General features: G+C 50.0%; 1 protein-coding gene and 1 non-coding gene across 2 annotated transcripts; one reads left to right on the top strand and one right to left on the bottom strand.

Annotated features, from left to right (window-relative positions):
- Positions 1-2,507: 2,507 nt before the first annotated feature.
- On the bottom strand, positions 2,508-6,523 carry LOC124654259 (transcription factor 25-like). Its single transcript, XM_047193277.1, has 4 exons — positions 6,311-6,523; positions 5,076-5,617; positions 3,566-4,477; positions 2,508-3,065 (listed from the first exon to the last, which is right to left on the bottom strand). The coding sequence occupies exons 1-4, from the start codon at positions 6,506-6,508 to the stop codon at positions 2,780-2,782; spliced, it is 1,938 nt and encodes a 645-aa protein (XP_047049233.1). The 5' UTR covers positions 6,509-6,523; the 3' UTR covers positions 2,508-2,779.
- A 266-nt stretch (positions 6,524-6,789) lies between these two features.
- Positions 6,790-6,861, top strand: TRNAT-UGU. Its single transcript has one exon. It is a non-coding gene; the product is annotated as a tRNA-Thr (tRNA).
- Positions 6,862-21,411: the final 14,550 nt, after the last annotated feature.

Below are 21,411 nucleotides of genomic sequence, written 5' to 3'. Positions count from 1 at the left end.
CCTACCCGTGCATTACGAAATGGAACCCGCTGCGTACTCCGCGGACCACGAATCCGCCAGCCCAAAAAAAAAAAAAATAGGTCGAGAATTCAAACCGAGATTAGAAAAATAGCATCCGAATCCGCCCGGCCAGGCACCGATCAGCTAGCCGCGGCTCCGGAGAGCTCGCGCACAGCGAACGGCGCTGCACCCCCACGCCGCTGGAAACCCGAGCTAAACCCCCAAAATGGGCCGCTACGACGCGCTAGCAAAAGGGAAAAACTCCGGCGGGGCGCGCCGCGGGGAGCTGACCTCGGGGATTCGGCCGGCCGGGGGGCGGGCGCGCGGGCTCCGGGCGGATTCGCGGCGGCGGCGGCGGCGGGGGCGGCTGGGGTCCGAGGGTTTGCTTGGCGTCGGGGGTTTCGAAGCGGGGGAGACGACGCCAGGGTTTCCTCTCTCTCTCTCTCCTTCCTCTGCTGATAGGCACGCGCGGGGCACGTGATGGGGCGCCTCCGCCGCGGCGTTCACATAAGGTTGGAGTTAGTGGGGTCACTGACAGGTGGGTCCGGGTTTACGCGGGGCCCGGTGGCAGTGGGTGGAGGGGCGGCCTAGGGCAGGGATTGGATGGGATAGGGAATTTCGTGGGGGATTTTGGTGAGCGTTCGATTCGGATCGGACGGTGCAGAGGGTATTTCCAGGATTTATGGGGAGGTATATAACGAGATCCTGTACCGTTGGGGGAGCAGGGTACGTCGTTTCTCTTGTCTGCCCGACCTAGGTAGGATTCTCTAAACCCCTACCTAGCCGGAGTGGATATTCTCTCCCTCTCAAACCCACTCTAAAAAGAATCTCCTGAAAATGTTTTTCTTAGAGAAAAAGGCAATTTGGTGGTTACCATTCAAAAACTTTCAAAGTACATGTGAGAGAAACTTGAATAATTCTGCACAAAATACGCCCTCCAGAGTAGTAGCGACTTGCATGTCGGTTATACACTTCTGTCTCGACAATCGCCGAATGCCCTTCCTTTACCGCCATGCCATTCACCAACGAATTGTGTTGTTTGAAACAATCTGATAGATGAATAGAATGTTAAAAGCAATGGCACCGATATAACGACTATTAACATAAGATATTTACAATTTGGTCATTTCTAAGTGAACGTATTAACAACTCTTTATTCATTTTTTTTTATCATTTGTTAGTTGCATAAAAGAAGTTGAGTAGGTGGAGGAAGCTTGTCACAGGAAAGAAAAATAAATTACACTAGTTAAAGTACAAAAAAAATAGCATGTGTGCAATACTAGTGCACAATTTTTCCTGCACTGCCACTTCTGCCTAACCGTGCAAAGGTGCTCTATTTTGTTTGTCAAAGACGGTCACACAAAACGATACGGTTTTGGATTTAACGCCACCCGGACCCATTTTGATAGCGAGTTCTGACAAATAACATGATTGTATGGCACGAGTAATAAAATGTAACTTTCAAAGTGTGCCTAAATATATGTTGAGATGATATTGAACCTCTCGAGAAAAGTAACTTAAAAAGATCATATAATGAGCTTTATTTTACCCAAATATGCTTTCTCTCGTAAGCTTGCCTAATTGGATTTTGCATACCGTTGATAGTACAAAAGTGTCTAGGGGCAAAAAAAGAATTGTGTAACTTTTTCTTTGTGATTCTCAATACAAGTCAAGTGATGTGATAATGTCTTTTTTATCATACACCGCGAAAAACAGTGGGACGATAAAATGACTTTAACCATAATTAAGTAGACACACTCAAAGTTTTATTTGCTTAATGGCGCAACAGTGATTTGTTCCTCCTGCAAAGACTACGTGAGTTAAATTACATCCAAATAAATTGAATTTCGATGAAAAAAGTGCAACATGTTGAAGCCACGACATATGATGTAGGGCATGCTATAAGATAGGATGCCACAGGGGATCAGCTACGACACGGCTACATCCAGGTGATACGACAAACTGGCTGGGGTCAGGAAACCACCAGGCTGTTGTACTTGCTCCCCCAAAACAAGCACTCATCTCCAGTTTCTCTTTGCCTTTCCAGGCTTCCTCGTTACTCAGACAGAATTTCAGATACATAGATACATACTAGATGCATAGTGCAGAACTGCACGTGGCTGTGTACACAATACCTTGAACTTGTAATTCATTGGCGTTCTGTGGATTGAAACCAAAAACAAAAAAATTGCGCAAAACAGAATAATTCGAGATGAACTTGTGGAAACTGTCTTGCAAACTGACACTGAATGCACTCAGGTGTACAAAACGGGGTTAGTGCCTTGGATGACGGAAAATACAAGCAAATAACAGAAATGCGGCATTTGGTAATAGTGAAGATGTTTTGCCAGAAAAATAACAGCAAAGCATATATTTCTCTTCCAAGTACAAGAAGTGATTTAAATCTCCAAAAAGGAGTGATTTAAAGGAAGAACAGCCAGGTACAGAAAGTAGGGCGAAATGCAGATATTCCTATGCTGTTGGTACAGAAGTTTTTGCCAGTGCGCTAAGCATAAATAAAGCATGACCGACAGATCTGTTGCAGAATTTGATATATCAACTCAAACGATGATGGTACTTGAATTCTAAAACGACCCAAAACTGGCATGCGCTTTTTTAGCAATTTAACAGATCAGCTGTACATGTATAACCTTGCCAAGGCCATGAAAAATACTAGGACAATCGCAAGTGATCTACAGCAACTTTTCTCGAGAATCACATACTCCAACTGTCCTGGAGTTCAACAATGACCTCCATGTCACTTCGTGCTTTCAACGGCTCAATCGTCATTGTTTTGCTCATTTTCGTCATGATTATTGACCCCATAGTCGACCCATGGGAGCAATGATTCGAGGAAGACCAACGCAGCATTTCGCCCTGCAACTTCGCGGGGGACACGGAGTCTCTCAGGTCCAGCTTCTTGTTCAATGGGTGGCATATCATGCGCCATTCCTGGACCCATTCCTGGGCCACCCATTCCTGGACCAACCATAAATGGCCGCAGTTCTTCCGGAGGGAGTGATGGTGTTGTGTCAGAGAAGTCTGAGACTAGCAGATGAGAATACCTACAAAGTAAGACACAGCTTATCAAGATTTGTTCAAGATAGTCAGAGGAGCTAAGAACCAATATCCCGAACATATATAATTACAACAATATGCAATGAACTGGAAAAGAATTGCCGCCAAAACTACACTATCTTACTGTCGAGTATAGGTGGCACAGACTGCTTATCTTTCAGTTATACATTCATGTAAGTAACATGAACGACTAATACCACAGATCCAACACTGCTGATAAGTTGAGGTGGAGTTGGTAAGCTAAACCATGAATGTTACAGTTATATACAGCCTTTCAGATGTAGATGCAAATCTACACCTCAAAATGCTACTTCGTAAAAAGTTATCTGTTCGATTCAAAGTTCATACAATACCGCTTCAGTTTTTGGCAACTTAACAGGAAGAAATAGGCATCAAAAAGTAATGACTGAAACGAATGAAAGGCACCAGCAAAGAAGAAGGGTCAACAGAATTCCAACTGGCATGCAAAGATTTTGGAGCAACTTACTCATTCTTTTCTGAAGAAAATGCCTCTTTCCTAACACATGCCCAGTCCTTGGCTTCTCTGCTATCCTGCTTTAGTGATTCAATCACCAAAAGAGCAGCTTCTTTGAGTAGATTCTGAAGTTCCGGGAATCTCCACATGATATAATGACGTTCAACATATATGTTAATCACATGCTCAAGTGAAGGGCTTCCTGGCTTTGCTGATCCAAAGAATGCATTCTTAAGTATCTGGGTCCATGACGAGTCTTTCAAAGGAGCCTTGTCAACAATCTTAGAAAGCACCAGAGGATGAAGCATCAATGCTTGCTTCATGAGGTCAATTGCTGTTGATTTGTCAGCATGAGCAGAAACATCTCCGGATGCCGCATCACGTTCAAGATAAAACCGTGCAATGGCAAGAGAATAAGAGAAATTAGGGAACAACCAAAGGGAGTTATCACACTGGTACTCTTCAGCAAACTGTTCCAACCATTTGTACTGCTGCGATCTTAGAGCAAAGTAATCAATGCAAAACAGAGCACCCTTTGGGTCGTCAGAATCCAATGACAAAAGGAATTTGCAGGCCTCTAAAGCTGAACGATGGCAACCACGCCTATCGAGATTTTTCATATGACTGAAAAGGGCTGTAAAAAATGGCTTATTTGTGTCATGGCTGTATTTCAACTGGTAGTTGCCCTGCAGTGGACCAAATAATGGATGCCAAGCACACTCAAGTGCAAATAGACACTTCTCAACAGCGTCTGCTGAGGATTGATGCTCTCCAGAATATTTGAACAAATCAGCAAATGTTAACAATGAGTCTGGGTGATAGGGGTATCTTGCTAATACAGCAGCAATAGCATTGAGGTCATTGGCTGATTTGGCAGCTTCAAACAAATCCTGCACGTGGCTGACAGAAGGATCATATACGTACCTGCAAGAAATAAAAAAGCATGCTTACTTGGGAAGTCAAGAACTATAGACAGATTTCGGCAAACCTACTTCTGAAATTTTACTACACCTGTAGAACTGCTTAAAGCTTCTTAAAATGAACTACAATTGTAAGCACAAGGAGTACAAGTGATGCTATCTATGACCATACAAATTATTGATGTACCAAAATGATGCCAGGACAAACAATAATAAATGCATAATCACAACGAAACAATATTCCAGCTCGAGCTAGAAATCAAATTCCCCGTGCTTTGACAAGGCTATGTTGTCCTCAAAGAAACCTCATCTAGTTCTATTACCAAGAAATCAGTGCATAAATGTCGTGGAGGGAATAACAATTGCATGATGCGTATATAAATAGCCCTCTGATGGATTGTCTACTTGCATGAATGCATGTTCAAACAAACACAGTTACCAATTGTAGATAATGGGATATATAAAATAGTCTTCTCTGTATTCAATCAAAATTAAGTATTGGCTATGGACGAAACAAGTTATCTCAGCAAAAGAGTAAAGTTTTACATACAAATAGAGACCATATTACCATGCACAGTTCAAATAAAAGGATATGATCTCACCTGAAGTAATTCAAACTACCCTTTGTCTCAATAAGATCCATTGACATTAACTTATCCCATGGTGGCCAGAAGCTAGGTGGAGATACAAGGAGGGTTCTTCTAGGATTATGGGCAGCACGCCTAACACCACGTACTTGCCTTGAAGGGCCAGGCACATTCCGCTGGTTTTCAAGTGAATCCACTACCTTTGATCCAAATATGCGCCTCATCTCATTTTCAGCCTTGAGGTGCTTGGGATCAATTGCGAGAACTGAGGATGTCCCAACAGTGGTTTCGCTTGTCTCAATCTCCTTCCCAGCTGCTCTGTCACTTTGATGAACTTTTTGTTGGATGGGCTTCTTTTCAATAGATAGATCTTCCAGAATTGAATCCAGCGACTTCTCATCCCTTGACTTCGCTGAGGCTGGTGGTTCTGCCTTGCCCTTCTTCTTCTTTTTCTTTGATTTCTTGTTTGTCTCAGGAACAGCGCTGGTAGGCTTCTTTTTCGTAGATTGTTTCTGTTCTGGATAACTCACAGTTTGATCGGCGTCCACTTCATCTTCCTGCAGTGAAGTAAAGCACGTAAGATTAAAAGCAAGTCATCAAACACAGTTGATACATAGTATACAATACATGGATAATGTAAGGCTACATCACATGGTCTAGATCAATGTTTATAAACATGAACTCTTAATTCTTTCACCTTGTCATCACAGTTCAATGCAAACATGCATCATCACAAACTAGTGGTAGACCTAACTAGAGCAATCCCCTAGCAAGCAAACACACAACCAACTCCTAATCAACAGAACAATTCTCAGACTACAATCCTAGAAGCCACTCCATCCATAAGGGTAGACAAGTTGCAGTTCAAGCGGGGTCAAAACTACTGACCAAACCGCAGCAAAAAACCACTACTGATGAATTATGATTCTAGACAATAAGGAATAGTAACAAACACAGATTACACGATGCAACATCTATCCCTTCCAAATTCCCTCAGTGCTACTAGAGTTCTGCCCTTCCTGAAAACAACCTCATGTGCACACAAACAGTAACCATCGCATCTCTTGCACGAGCACAAGGATCAGCGGGCATCTACTAGCATCCTACCAATTGTATACAGTCATAATATAAGACATGGCAACAGTAGCGCAGCACGCATGCTCTACGGCGATTAGACCGGGGAAGCAATTCGGAATCCAATTAAACCCTAACGAGTAGCGCGCGGCGGGGGGAGGAAGTGAGGAACGGACCTTGTCCTCTTCTGCCTCGTCGTCGTCGTCGTCGAGGAGATCGAAGGGGTTCCGGGCGGCGACGCGTCTCGGGGAGGCAGCCTCCTCCTCGTCCTCTTCTTCCTCCACCACCACGAGCCCGTCCTCGGCTGCGGCGGCGGGGCCCTGCGGGGAAGCCTCCCTCTCCTGGAGGACCCGACGGACCAGCCTCCCGGACATGTCGACCTCGGCGGCGGCGGCGAGCGGGAGCGAGGGTTAGGGTTTGGGCTCGGGCGGCGGGTCGCGAAGAGAGAGTTGGAGATGGAGACGAGGTCACGAGGACGACGAGTGTTTTGCTATTTTTTCCGGGACTCGGGCGAGGGGCAGATCGTGATTTCGGCACCGCAGATGGGTGTTTCTGGAAGAAGGTCTGTTGGCACGTGGCAGGCGTCATTTTAGGGTTGAATCCGATACTGTGCGTATATATAATAAAACGTCCTACAACTTAGCAAACAACAACAGCCCTTATAGCTCAGTGGTAGAGCGTCAGTCTTGTAAACTGAAGGTCCGTAGTTCGATCCTGCGTGAGGGCAATATATTTTTCGTTCTTTTTTCCGGCAATACACTTTTTTTTCCGCTCCCCAGTTCTCCTAAGAGCATCTCCTCCACTCCGTCCTCCAAAGCGATTTAAAACGCATCGGATATTTGACGGCTTCCATTCGTGCCCCGAAGCACTTTTTCCGTTTGATATAGCTTAATGCACAGCGTCTCGAGCTCATCCCCGCTACACAAGAGACACTGCGGGGGGCGTCGGACTAAACCAAAACCCGTGTCGCGAGTGATGGGCCAGTCTCGTCAGTGACGTAGATGCGTGCACACGGGGTTTAACCCGTCGCCTACCTCTGCCCAAGCGGCGTAATGGTCGCGCAACTTTCCTAGCTAGCCGCGCAATTTTCCGGGCGACGCAGCGAAGCGTCGCGCATGGCCGCGTGGCCATCCGCGCTGGCTGCACAATATGTACTTTGAGTTCGTTGTCCACATAACCGAGGACCATTTCGGCAGAAAGAGACTCCCGGGCAAGTTCGCGGAGTTTCTCTCCGGCTGGGAGCCGGCCACCGTGAACCTGCGGGAAATCAGCTGTGGCCAGTGCCGGTGACCCGTCGAGGTCCTATTCGACGGGCAAGGCAAGATGTACCTCAGTGTTGGCTTCGCCCGCGCCCACAACTTGGAGGTCGGATGCATGTGCTCTGCCGCTACGATGGCAATGGAAACATGTGTGTCAGTGTGTTCAACTAACTCATCCTGCCGTAGGCACTACCACAATAACGACTCCGGCGAAGATAGCGACGGACAGTTGTAAGTTCTAGGATGTTCTTTCTTTGTAACCAAGATGGCAAGTGCTAGTTGAAGCCACTAGTGTAGATTTTTGGATGTTCTTCCATCGTAACGAAGAAGGCGCGGACGTCCAAAACTCTTGTTTCGGTGATTTAGTGTTCTTTCTTCGCAGCGAAAAAGGCGAGGGCAATCACACCCACTAGTTAGGTTTCCTCATTTTGTATTGTTCAAATTTATGTATGTCTCAAAACATATGAAAAAAATCTATGTAATTGATTCTATCAATTAAACATATTTCCAAATTTAAAATGCATCGGGCAGTTGGAGGCACCTCAGACGAAAACGGTCGATCGTGGCACGAATCCTAATTTCGCATTCGTGATCTGACATAAACGGACGTGATCAATCACTTTTGGTGACCGAAGTACACAAAATCTAGTCTAGAACTAGCAGTACCTCGCTCGTAGGCATCCCCTCAGAGCCATCAAATGTCTCGGTGGGCCTCTATCAAGGACCAGTCAGGTAATCCTGCAGCCAAATGCATGTAGTTTCAGGTACATCTGGGCATGGGCAGCCCAAGCGGCCCAACCATAAAATCTCGGGTTAGGTCAGGCTTGCGTGTCGAGCTGAGTTCAGGCCTAAATTTGCAGCTTGAATATCGGGATGGGTTGGGTTCGGGCTTGCAGAAAAACAGGATTAGGCTTGGTTGGGGGCTGGGTTTGTTGGGGCAGGTCGGGCTTTCCTCTCTTCGGGTCGGGTTCAGGTTTGGTTTGTAAGCCCAAAGGTCAGGCTATGCCGGGCTCAGACCTATAAATTTAGGATCAGGCTTATTTTAGGACTAGGCAAAGACCAACCTTTACGAAGGTCTAAGAGCATGTACAATAAGTCCTAGTCAGTTGGCTATAAGGATTAAAATAGTATATTATTGCTTAGTTGGAGAGAGAGAGAGAGGAGGAGAGAGAAGGAGAGTGGGATCTTATTCAAAAGCCAGCTCTAGTACGTGCTCCTAGGCATTTTGTGAGAGTGAAAGATGGGTCATACATTGATAAAGTACTACACTTTTATAGCTCACTATTGTATATGTTAGCTTTAAGTTGGCTATATGATATTGCACTTGGCTTATAGTCAGTATCTAGCTACACTATTGAAATTGCTCTAATCCGTCGTGGAACGCATATACGATGAGCCGCGTAGGGTTGCTCCAGCGTTGACACGTTTTTTTTCGAAAAGGGGGAAAAATCGCCCCAGCTTCTGCATCCAAAGGATGCACATGGCTTTTTATTAGATTATTCGCAAACCTTACAAGAAGCAATACAAAAAATCAACCTCGAAGCCACCTCACTAGACCTACAGTGGGATGAAGAGGGTGACAATACACCAACTGACATCATCCAAAAACCAAATGCCTTTCCAAACCGCACAATAGGAGGTGAGAAGCACATCCAGTCAAGCAGACTCTCCGCGCACACCAACGCACACGCCACAGAAGTTGCTACCGCCGTCTTCCTCGACTCCATCTTCAAGAGAGATCATCGCATTAACCTTGCAAGACCTACCGTCGATGCCACCATGACGCCAGACGGCTCCACCATCCTGCACGCATACATCATACCGCATCTGCCGTCAATACCCTGCAGCACCATGCCACCGAGCCTCCACGCCAACAATGTGGTAGATGAATACCACTCCACCGACATCCGCCAACATCCGGCAGCCTGCTCCAAAAACGATGCCCCGGGAGGTAGAACGACGCGAGGCGCGTCGCCATCGTCCCGATCCGGGAGACCCGGATCTAGGGTTTCCCCGGAGCGAGCGCGCGAGAGTGTAGATGTAGGCCGCGACAACGATGCCTTCAAGAAGGTTACGACGTGTAGCGCCGCCATCGCCCGCCAAGACCGGAGTCGGAGCACGGTTTCCGCCGGCGGCCGCGCATCCCCGCCTCGCCGAGCGTAGTGCCGAGGCAAGCAAGATGGCGCTGAGCCACCACCGCCATTCCTCAGATGCTCCGCAGAGGACCAGCCTGCAGCGATCCGCCGCCGGCCCCCCCACGCAGCCGCCGTCGAGCCACCTTCCTCGCAGAAGTCGGCCAATCAGCCACCACCGCCCTTGCCGCCACCTGCCCGCGCCGCCCGGAGACGCGCCGCCACCACCGTCGTCCGTCGCATCGCCGCAGCAGGCCATGCCTGCGCCGGCGCGCCGTGGCCCCCGACGGAACGCCACGCCCTGTCCCGGAGAAGACTGCCCGCGCCCCTTCATCCGAGCCAGAGGACGAGAGGGCCTCGCCGCCGCCGCCGATGCCAACCGGGCTTTGCCCGGCCGCGCCCTCAGGCAGCGGCGAGAGAGGAAGGGGAGGGAGGAGGGGAGCCGGGCGGCGGCGCGATCTAGGGTTCCCCTGGTCGCCGCGCGGGGGCGACGCTGGGAACAATTACTCCAGGTTTGTGTACAGGGTACTTTATTAACTAAAACCTCAGTACCAACGTTGACACGTGGGAAGGTAGCAGTGTCTTGCGGCGTATTCCTTCCACGCGAGTACGGGCATCATGGTGCATGAGTCGCGCGAGTACTTCTCTTGCGCGTGTTGCTCCAACGAGTACCAACATCACCGTACGCGCATGCTTCGGGCGACTACTGTAAACGAACATAATGTGTTCTCCATGTAATCCTACCTAACTAGTCTACCAGCCCCTTTAATCAGAGGATCTGTTTCCTTGTATAGCTGATTGAGGCGTGCTAGGTTTGGTTAGGGTTTAGGTCCCTCGGTTGTAGGTATATAAATACACCACATTGCGATCAATACAATTGCGTTGCAAAACATCTCCTCTTTCATGGTATCAGCCTAACATCTAGATCCAATCTTAAACACATCTTCCGCACCAGCGCCTCCAATGGAGTATAGCCCTTCTGCGTCCTCCGCGTCCTCCGGCGGCAACCCCTTCGCACCACCCACCATCTCCCTCGCCACCATCCAGACCATCCCCATCCGCCACCACGTCCCAGTCCTCCTTGACCTCGATGACTCCACCCACTCGACCTCGGAAGACCTACTTCATGGTCACCTTCCGCAAGTTCGGCCTTCTCGACCATGTTGACGGCTCCCTCGACGCCAAGATCATGGAGATCGACTACTCCTGGACGCAGATCGATCAGTGCATCGTCTCGTGGCTCTACACCACCGTCTCCCCCGACGTCCTCAACGCGCGTCATGCAGCCCTCCAACTCCGCCGCGTCGGCTGTGGAACGCCATCAACGAGCTCTTCCTCGACAACGCGTCTCCCGGCGCGCGGTCTACGCCAAACAAGAGTTCCACAACCTCGTCCAAGGTGAGATGACCATCACTGCGTTTTGCACCGGGATCAAGTGCCTTGCCGACACGGCTGCGCGATGTCGGGTCTCCCGTCGACGACCGCGACATGCCGATCAACTTGATCCGCGGCCTCAACGAGAGCTTCGGCCACCGCATCGCCGCCACGACCTTCCGCCGGAAGGGCTCACCTTCGCCAAGGCACGCTCCTCCCTCTTCGCTCGAGGAACGTCGTCTCCTCCACTCCACGCGCCGGGGACAGCGAGGCTGCGCTTCTCGCCGCCGGCCGGTCTCTCATCGCATCGCCACCTGCCGCCGCTCCCTCCACCAACAACGGCGGCGGCTACCGTGGCCGCTGGAAGAAGAAGAAGGTCAAGCGAGGCCACCAATGGTGGCCCGATCGTCATCAACGGCGGTTCTCGTCCTGCTGCTCCTCCTGGGTTCCCGACTTACCCCCGGCTCGCCGGCATGTTCCGAGGCCCGGCTCACGCACGGCCGCCGGCCCGGTTACGGCCCGAGCGTCTCCAACCCCGGCGCGGGCATCCTCGGCGCCCGCCCCGGTCCTGCTCCCGCAAGCGCCGTACCCAACCACGCCGGGTTCTCGGTCTTCCATCCCGCCGCGTACCACCCCGCGCCTCCGTCGCCGGCTTCGTACCAAGGCCGGGATCCGGCTCCCCTGCGGCGGGCGCTTCGAGCCATGACCTTGCAGCCCGGTGGCGGCGGCTACCACCTCCTCGCACCGTCCATCTCCAACGGTGGCAGCGAGTGGTTCCTCGACACGGGCGCCACGTCTCACATGGCCGGCGACCCGGTACTCTCTCTCACACCTCTCCCCACACTTCTCCTTCTAAAATCATTGTTGCCAACGGGGCTAGTCTTCCAATCACCCATGTCGGCACCACTTCTGTCTCCACTTCCTCTATTCCTCTCCATCTAAACAATGTTCTAGTCACTCCCCAAATCATCAAAAACTTAGCTTACGTTCGTTGTTTAACTCGTGATAATCCTATTACTATTGAGTTTGACGCGTTTGGGTTTTACTGTGAAGGACCTTCGAACTCGGGCGGTTATTCTCCGATGTAATAGCACTGGAGATCTCTACCCGCTCAACACCGGTCGGCCGCGTCATCACCACTCCTTCCACGCCACCACCACCCAGCTTTGGCATCGGCGGCTCGGACACCTTGGCGACGAGTCTGCGTCTCGCATAGTTTCTACTTTTCGGTTTGAGTGCAATAAGTCGCCTCCGCATACTTGTCATGCGTGCGAGGCTAGGAAAACATGTTAGACTTCCCTTTAATGTTTCCAATTCTCAAGCTAGTGCACCTTTTGCTTTAGTTCATTGCGATGTATGGACATCTCCAGTTTTGAGTATCTCACAATACAAATACTATCTTGTTATACTTGATGATTTTTCTCATTATGCCTGGACTTTTCCGCTTCGTCGCAAATCCGAGGTTCACCAAATTTTTAGAAACTTTCTCGCCTATGTCAACACACAATTTCAACGCCCCATTCTTTCTGTCCAAGCTGATAATGGCCGCGAATTTGATAATGTCGCCAACCGCAATCTTCTTGCTGAGCACGGCATCGTTCTTCGCCTCTCGTGCCCCTACACGTCCCGACAAAATGGTCGCGCCGAGCGAGTCTTGCGAACTCTCAATGATAGCGTTCGTACTCTATTGTTTCATGCCCATCTCCCTCCCCGGTTTTGGGCAGAGGCGCTTCACACGACTACGTATCTACTTAATCTACGTCCTTGTCGCCCTCGCGGTTACTCGACTCCACATGAGCTCCTGTTTCGGCGCCCACCCGAGTACCAACACCTCCGCGTTTTTGGCTGCTTGTGTTACCCCAACACTTACGCCACGGCCATTCATAAACTTGCTCCTCGCTACGTCGCGTGCATCTTCCTTGGCTATCCGTCGGATCACCGTGGCTATCGTTGTTACGATCCCACCTGCGGTCGCATACTAATATCCCGTCATGTTCGTTTCGACGAGAGTGTTTTTCCTTACAGGGGACACTACTCGCGACATCGCCCTTGCCAGCTGCTGTACCCGATCCACCGGTCTTCATCACCGCGCCGGCACGTACGGGCCCTGTGACTCGACTCACACGCCACTCCCCACCAGCTGCATCATCACCGGACACCGCCTCTGCTCCCACGCCCGCCTCACCTATGGCCGGACATGGCGATTCCGCCGGTGCGGCCACCGGGGCAGACTCGACGGCGAGTTCTTCTCCCGTTGCGGGACATGGCGCTTCTACCGGTACAGCCTCCGCGGCAGCCACCCCTGCTCCCTCGACCGATGCGTCCACCGCGTCACCCTCTTCGCCGTCGCCATCCACGTCCGCACCATCACCTGCAGCACTTGGTCCTCGGATTCATCCCATGCACACCCGTGCATCTCGGGGTATCGTTCAACCGAATCCTAAGTTCAAGGACTTCGTCATGGAAGTCTCTACTTCAGCTCTCTCACCGTTGCCCTCGTCCGTCCGTGTGGCTCTTCGTGATCCGAATTGGGTTGCCGCCATGCAAGATGAATTTGATGCACTCAAGGCTAATTCTACGTGGACCCTTGTCCCTCGGCCTCCTCGCGCCAATATAATCACCGGTAAATGGGTTTTCCGCCATAAGCTCAAGTCCGATGGCACTCTTGACCGTTATAAAGCTCGGCCGGGTCGTGCGCGGATTTAATCGGCGCCACGGAGTTGATTTCGGAGAGACTTTCAGTCCGGTCATAAAGCACTGCTACTGTTCGCACGAGTTCTTCACATCGCAGCTTCTCGTGCTTGGCCTTGTTCACCAGCTAGACATCAGCAACGCCTTCCTCAATGGTGTCCTTACTGAGCGTGTTTACTGCCAGCAACCCACAGGATTTGTGGATGCTTCTCAACCTGACCATGTCCGCCTTCTGTCCAAGTCTGCGTACGGACTCCGTCGGGCCCTCGTGCGTGGTACACTCGCATCGGCAGCTTTCTTGCACGGATTGGTTTCACCTCAACGCGTTCGGATACTTCTTTGTTTGTCCTAAGGCGTGGCACTTGAGACTGCTTATTTGCTCTTATATGTTGATGACATCATTTTGACAGCTTCGTCCATGCCGTTTCTACGCCACATCACCGATCAATTGCGGTCTGAGTTCAAGCTTAAAGATTTGGGGCCTCTGCATTTTTTCCTTGGTGTCCATGTGCGCCGCACTCGCACGGGATTCTTCCTCTCTCAAGAACGCTATGCTTGATGAGATCCTTGAGCGAGCTGCCATGTCAAATTGCACACCTTCTGCTACGCCTGTTGACACCAAACCAAAAGTCTCTTCTACTGCCGGTAAAGCTGCTCCGGATGCTACGTTCTACGAAGTATTGCCGGGGCTCTTCAATACCGACTCTCACCCGACCTGATATCTCCTATGCCGTTGGTCAGATTTGCTTGCATATGCATGCTCCTCATGATGTTCATTGGGCATTGATCAAACGGTTGCTTCGCTACCTCCGCGGAACTACATCACATGGTCTTGTCATCCGAGGTTCTTCCTCCTTCGACCTTGCTTGCTTACTCGGACGCCGATTGGGCTGGATGCCCGGACACTCGGCGTTCAACTTCGGGATTTTGTGTCTACCTTGGCGACAGTCTCGTTTCTTGGTCTTCCAAACGGCAGCCGATCGTCTCCCGATCCAGTGCCGAAGCTGAATACCGTTCTGTGGCAAATGCAGTGGCTGAATGCTGTTGGCTTCGCCAGACTTCTTGGTGAACTTCTCGCCACGTGCGAAGGCCACGGTTGTGTTCTCGTGACAATGTCTCGGCGGTGTATCTCTCTGCAAATCCTGTTCATCATCGGCGGACGAAGCACATAGAGCTGGACATCCATTTTGTGCGTGAGAAGGTAGCCCTTGGTCATTTCCGAGTTGTCCATGTTCCTACTACGGAGCAACTCGCCGACATCATGACTAAAGGATTACCAACTACGTCATTTGAGTCTTTTCGCTCCAGTCTTGGCATCATCTCCGACGACGCTGCGGCCGAGGGGGTGTAAACGAACATAATGTGTTCTCCATGTAATCCTACCTAACTAGTCTACCAGCCCCTTTAATCAGAGGATCTGTTTCCTTGTATAGCTGATTGAGGCGTGCTAGGTTTGGTTAGGGTTTAGGTCCCTCGGTTGTAGGTATATAAATACACCACATTGCGATCAATACAATTGCGTTGCAAAACATCTCCTCTTTCAACTACAACCAACCAAGATCGATTCATCTTGCTTGACAAAGAAATCAAGTAGGCCTCGCATGTATGGAGCTAGCTAACCTGCACATATTTTTTGGTATTACGAGTACAACTACAAATAAAATTAGACTATACTATAATATAAGTACACTTAAATACAACACAAGAGTCCACACGAGTATAATTATATGCAGACCACAAGTACAACGGCTGAGTACAACTTCATGAACACCCGAGTACATAGCGCACGAGTACAACTGCACACACCAGAGTGTACAGCTGCACACACGAGCGAGTACATGTACAGAAGTACAGCTGCACACATGAGCAAGTACATGTATGGAAATACAGTTGCACACAAGAGCGAGTACAGGTACAACTATACACGAGGAAGTATAGATACATAAGTACGGCTGCACACACTTGCAAGTATAATTAATGAATAAAGGGAAAACTGCACAAAATACATTAAAACTGAAATACTTATCAGTGCAAGCACGAGTACAGTTATGTACACAGCTCAGCTAAAACCATACTAGTCACTAGTAGAAAACCTCTCATCCATCTAAGCCTTTAGTACCGGTTCCCTTACGAACCGGTACTAAAGGGGGCAGTAATACCGGTTCCGTGCGTGGGACATCAATACCGGTTCGTTATGGACCTTTAATACCGGTTCGTAACAGGAACCGGTATTAAAGGGTTTGGGTCCGATTTCCAGGCGGTGGTGGGGCCAGGGTTGCACCTTTAGTACCGGTTCGTGTAAGGAACCGGTACTAAAGGGTCCGTGCCTATATGATCGCGCGGCGGCGCCCAGCTCCCTGCATATCTCATTCTCACTTCTCCTCTCACATTTCCAAATATTCTCCACCTCTCACGCTCCAATAATCTTTATTTTTCTCCACCATTTTAACAAGATTAACGGCATACATCTATCCAAGGGTTAGCAATATCATCCTTCCTTCCGGCGTTCCTAATTTAGCTCAGTTCTTTGGTAGTTTTAACTCGTACTATTTTTGTAGTGCAAGCAAGGTGTTCGATTAAATGCCTAAGTTAGTGATTTTATTTTTTTATATGCAATTTGAGCTGAAATTATGGTATGTTTTGTAGGTTTTAATTAGTATCATCCCCGTCCTTACCGCTGTCGATCGCCGGCGTCGTCCCCTAGCCGGCACGGTACCACCTCGGTGAGCCCCTCTTCTTTTATAAAAAAACAATTAGTTTTATGTGATGAACTTGAATATTAATTAAGTTGGTCACTCATATATCCATGATGTTGTGTACTTAATGATTTTTGATATACATATAAAATGCGGATGAGTCGACAATGGATGTACGGTGACCGGTGCCATCCCGAGTTCATTACTGGCATGCATTATTTTCTCAACGTGGCTGAGGCAAACAGGCGGTCGAATGGTTTCATATATTGTCCATGTAGTTCCTGTAAGAATATGAAGGATTACTCTACCTCGAAGACCCTTCACGTCCACCTGCTGGAGAATGGTTTCATGCCCAGCTATAATTGTTGGACCAAGCACGGAGAAAGAGGGGTTATATTGGAAGACAACGAAGAAGAAGAGGATAGTGACAACTATCCCTTATTCACTGAAGACGGTGGTAGAATGGGGGAAGACGAAGCTAAAACCATACTGTATTGAAAATACAAAAATAAAATTTCTCAAAATCTATCAACATGGGATCTAGTTTTGAATATCTCGACGAGGAGATCTCAAAAATGAAAATGGTTCGTAATTTGGACTTACCGTTCTCAACATATTTCTTTTTTAGAAAACAAATATAAAAAATAAAAGAAAATTGACACAACCCACCCTCCCCTCCTCTCTCATCCACGTCTTGCTTCCCCTTCGACACTTGTCGAGTGGGAAGGCCACTTTCCACAAAAATTCTAGTACCACAGCGAGTCACGTGTAGTATGCGGAGAGAGTTTCAGACCTTCACAAAGATCGGTCTTTTTCTAGAGAATTCGAGTAGATTGTTTGAGTATTTACGGCCCTCCTCCTATCGGGGCCAGCCATGAAACCGTAGAATCCATCGCAATTTTTAAATCATTGGTTATTACCAAGTACTTACATGCAGACCTTTTTCAACTCAATATTGAGCTCTCTGTAACTTGCAAGACACACTAGACCACCAAAAGGTGTATATAATCGTGCTAGTGTTTAATTCTTACTCTGGAAGTCTCATAGATATGCTTACATAATCAGTTGATCACACTCTAAAAACCATATTTGTTAGACAATATGCTTTATAGATCTTTGTCATGAATATATATAATTGTATATCTTATGCAATTTTCATAAATTAATTCAGGAAGGAAAATAATGTGACAAATATTGTTTAAATATAGCACATGGCAAGTGTATTTTCCATCTATATGTAGTATAACTTTATAAAAGCAATGTACAAATTAACATTTCCAATTTTGTTAGAAAATAAGAAATATAAACTTGCAATTATTAAGAAGGTAGCATCCTAAAATACATCTTATATAGGTATACAAGTTTAATATAAATTACAATAAACCTAATCCAAGACAAAACATTTGGGGCACCACCCTACGACTGTTTGCACAGATTTCTAGATTCACCACCACACGGAAATCTAGGATGGCCTCGAAAGAAGTCTCATTGCGTGGACATCCAGGTGGCGTGGGCTGGAGTCGGCGTCGTGGAGGAGCACAAGGCCGAGCGCACACGTGGGTAGCGCGGGGCCCAGACTCCCTGTCATCTCCATGCCGTATGCGATGGCGCTGCCGAGGCGTCTATTGACGGCGGCGCCACGCTGGCGGGGAGGGGGACGCCCGCTCCGACGAGCAGGAGGCGAGGGACGTGGAACAGCGGGGCGGGTGCGTCGACGAGGACGAGCCGGCTGTTGGGGACGGGCACGAGCGCCATCTGTGCGGCGGAAGGCGGCGCCATTGGAGCGAGGCAATGCGAGGAGGGGGAGGCTCCAATAGAGAGCAATTTAACCCAGCAGCAGTTGAGCCGTGGACGAGAGAATCTTTTGTCCACTGTGTCGCCTATCGGCTCCGATCCCAACCTACATGCATGCGTGTCTTTTTCCTTTACATTTTCACTTTGGCCCGCAACAAATTTACCCAACGCACGTTCGAGACGTTGAGTGCCTTGTTCTGGAACACACTACGCTTATCTGTAATTATGTTATCTCTCTCATACGGAGTAGTAGTAATTTCCGATCGACAATAGCAAAAGCTCTTTTTCACCGATCCACGACCGTTTCGCCGCGGTGAAGACAGAGGAGGAGCAACGAGAGTCAGTAAGGGTGTGTTTGGTAGATCGGTCCCCTTCAGATTGTCTTTCTCAGCTGAGATTTGCTCACCTCATACAAGCTGCTCTCATATTTTTTCATGTGTTTGGTGGGTTGGGTGTGTTCACCCATGCTGAGCCAAGAAGTTGTTTGGTGGCTTGTATGTGGTGAGATGAAGCTGAGCTAAGAAATTTTACAAATAGGTCCAAGCAATCGGGTCCTTGCTTCATCCAACCACAGCATCGTGGAGAAATCCGGCCATGGCGGCGCGTATTCGGCGGCCGTGGCGTGGAGAATCCGGCCATGGTGGCGCATCTTTGGCGGCCATAGAGGCGGCGCGGCTCTAGCGGCTGTTCCAGGGCTTGGAGCTGGCCCTAGCGGCGCGAGAAGGCGGCGACAGGCGCGAGGCTTGGAGCTGTCTTGGCGGCACGATGAGCCGTCCGTGGTGGCGCTTGGAGCCCGCGCTGGTGGTGCGAGGAGGAAGAGGCAGGCGGGCGTCGAGGAGCCGGCGGCCCCTGGCGGAGCTGGCCCTCGTTCGTGGCGTGGCGGAGCTCGCCCCTGGCTTGGCTCGTCCGTACCGGAGCGGGGCATGCCGGCATCGAGGAGGCATCGGCCCCTGGTGAAGCTGTCCCTTGCTCGTCCGTGGCAGGGCGGAGCTACTCCCGTGGCGTGGCGGCGCAGGACGAGGCAGCAACGCAGGCCATCGTCGAGCCGTCGAGGAGGTTGTGGCTGGCGTCGACGAGGATACGCGAGAGAAGATGAGGAGGAGGGGGGAAATGAGGCGTCGGGTGGGGGTCTGGGGGTCTCGCGGACCGGCAGAACAGTGTTTTGCGGGATGAGGTCGTCCCGGATGAGTAGCGAAGCTCGATTTGAGCTTCGCTCTCGGGCAGGGCTCTCGCCCGTTTTTCGTATGAGTTGAGCAGTGGGGAGTTTCCCGAGCCGACCTAACAAACAACTTCTCTCCACAAAAGGTGGGTTGGGGAGGGAAAATCTGAGCTCCCCCAGTCTACCAAACACGCCCTAATTAGCGCAGGCACTGGAGTCAGGCGCGCCGTGGAGGAGGCCTAGAGTGAACAGGAGGCAGCCTCTGCTTTCCAATCAACAACAAAGCTCCTTTTCGCTTCTCTCTCTTGCTACTGTTTCAGGGACTCCGATCCCAACGTACATATGCCCGAGCCTTTTTTCATTTAAATTTTACTTTTCACCGCAACAAATTCTCTTCGAGTGTGGATAATTTATTAGGAAGAAGATTATTCATCCTTTCAACCGGATATAGCGAAATAAATTCGTGCAAAAGAAAAATGGCACCAAAACCGACTACACAAAGCTGAACGAATCTACTCCCTCGGTTACAAAATAATTATAGCATACTACCTCCATCCCAAGGTTTAAGGCCTATATTTTTTTAGAAAGTCAAATTATGTTAAGTTTGATTAAGTTTTTATCAAAAATTATTAATATGAAAAGTACAAAATCAATATCATTAGATAGATCATAAAATATATTTTCATATGGTATCTACAAAATATCATACTTGTTCATAAAATTTTCTAAAAATTTGATCAAATTTTACTTTGTTTGACTTACTGAAAAAAATATAGGCCTTAAACCTTGGGATGGAGGTAGTATTTGTTTAGATCCGTATGTATCTATATACACTAAAATGTGTCTAGACATGTGTGATTGTGTGAATCTAGAAAAATCTGCGACACTTATTTTGGAATGGAGAGTTAGAGCAACCAGGTATATATCCATCCCTTAAGAAACGTATAAAAGGTGCTGAAAACCAGCTTTCGGATGTCGCGCAGGCTTCGGTGGTACAAATCTGCAAATGGTAACTATAAAACCGAATATTCGGACGGTAGGTCCCAACATAGCCAACCTGCACTGTTTCGCTCAGCTTGAAGCCGGTGCCCCTCTGCCTTGCACGGCCCTCCCATGGACCCCGTCGTGAAGGCGCCCTAACCCCGCCCACCAGCCTCTCCTCGAGATGGACCATGTGAAGTGCCCCGCACCCGAGCCGGCATCCCACGCACAACACGTGGGGGCACACCCTAGATCTCTCACGAAGGCACCACTGGCCTCGCGCCGATCTCCCCAGCCTCGTTCCGCGTTGGCCTTCGTTGCCTTGCATGGACGTACTTATGTGGTCTTAGAGCATCTTCAGTCGCGTCCCCCAAAGCGTCCCCCAAAGAGATTTGGGGCGCGCCGGACAAAAAAAGCGTTCCAGCCGCATCCCCCAAAGCCCATTTTTGTCCGGCGCGGCCCGATACGGTGTCCGGCACCCCGAGCCCGTCCCCGTCCCACAGGGGACGCTCCGGGGACGCCGGACACAACGAAAGCGAGGCCAACCGACGCGGGCCCGACCCGTCGGCGGCACGGAAGGATAAAACCCCGTCGCCTACCTTTGGTCAAGCGACGTTAATGGCGTCCCCTGTTTTCCCGGGCGACGCAAGGACGCGTCTCGTCGTGCATGGCCGCGTGGCCGTCCGCGCCGGAGTTATTGCGTGCAACCACCGGCGCCGCCGCTTGTTTTAAGACGCCCTGCGCTTATCGCCGCTCATAATCCTTCTCGTCGCCGCCGCCTCCCTCCCGGATCCTCTCCTCGCCGCTCAAAAAATGTCGAGCTCGTCCTCCCGCAAGATCGCCGCGGCGAACGGCTTCGGACGCGGCGGCCTCACCGTGGCGGAGGCGTGGGCGCCGTACCACGCCCGGTATCCGAGCCCCGCCGGACATGCGGCTGCCAAGCAGCGGCGGCTGGAAGATGGCCGTGAACGGCATTGGCGTTCCGCCGCCGCCGAAGCCGAAGACGGACCAATGGAGGGACGCCATCAAGGCCCGTCGGGCTCAACTCACCGCCGAGGAGCGGGCGGATCCGACATGGGCGGCCAAGGACAACGACGACTGGTGGGTCACGTACTTCAAGGCCAATACGACGTCGAGATGCACAGCACCACCGGCCTCATCGGCGGGCCCAACAGCCTGGAACAGGGAAGG

The sequence above is a fragment of the Lolium rigidum genome, chromosome 5 (assembly GCF_022539505.1).
Source record: "Lolium rigidum isolate FL_2022 chromosome 5, APGP_CSIRO_Lrig_0.1, whole genome shotgun sequence".
Taxonomy (NCBI): Eukaryota; Viridiplantae; Streptophyta; class Magnoliopsida; order Poales; family Poaceae; genus Lolium; species Lolium rigidum.
Note: the sequence above shows the minus strand (reverse complement) of the source record. Positions and strands in the feature narration are given on the sequence as shown.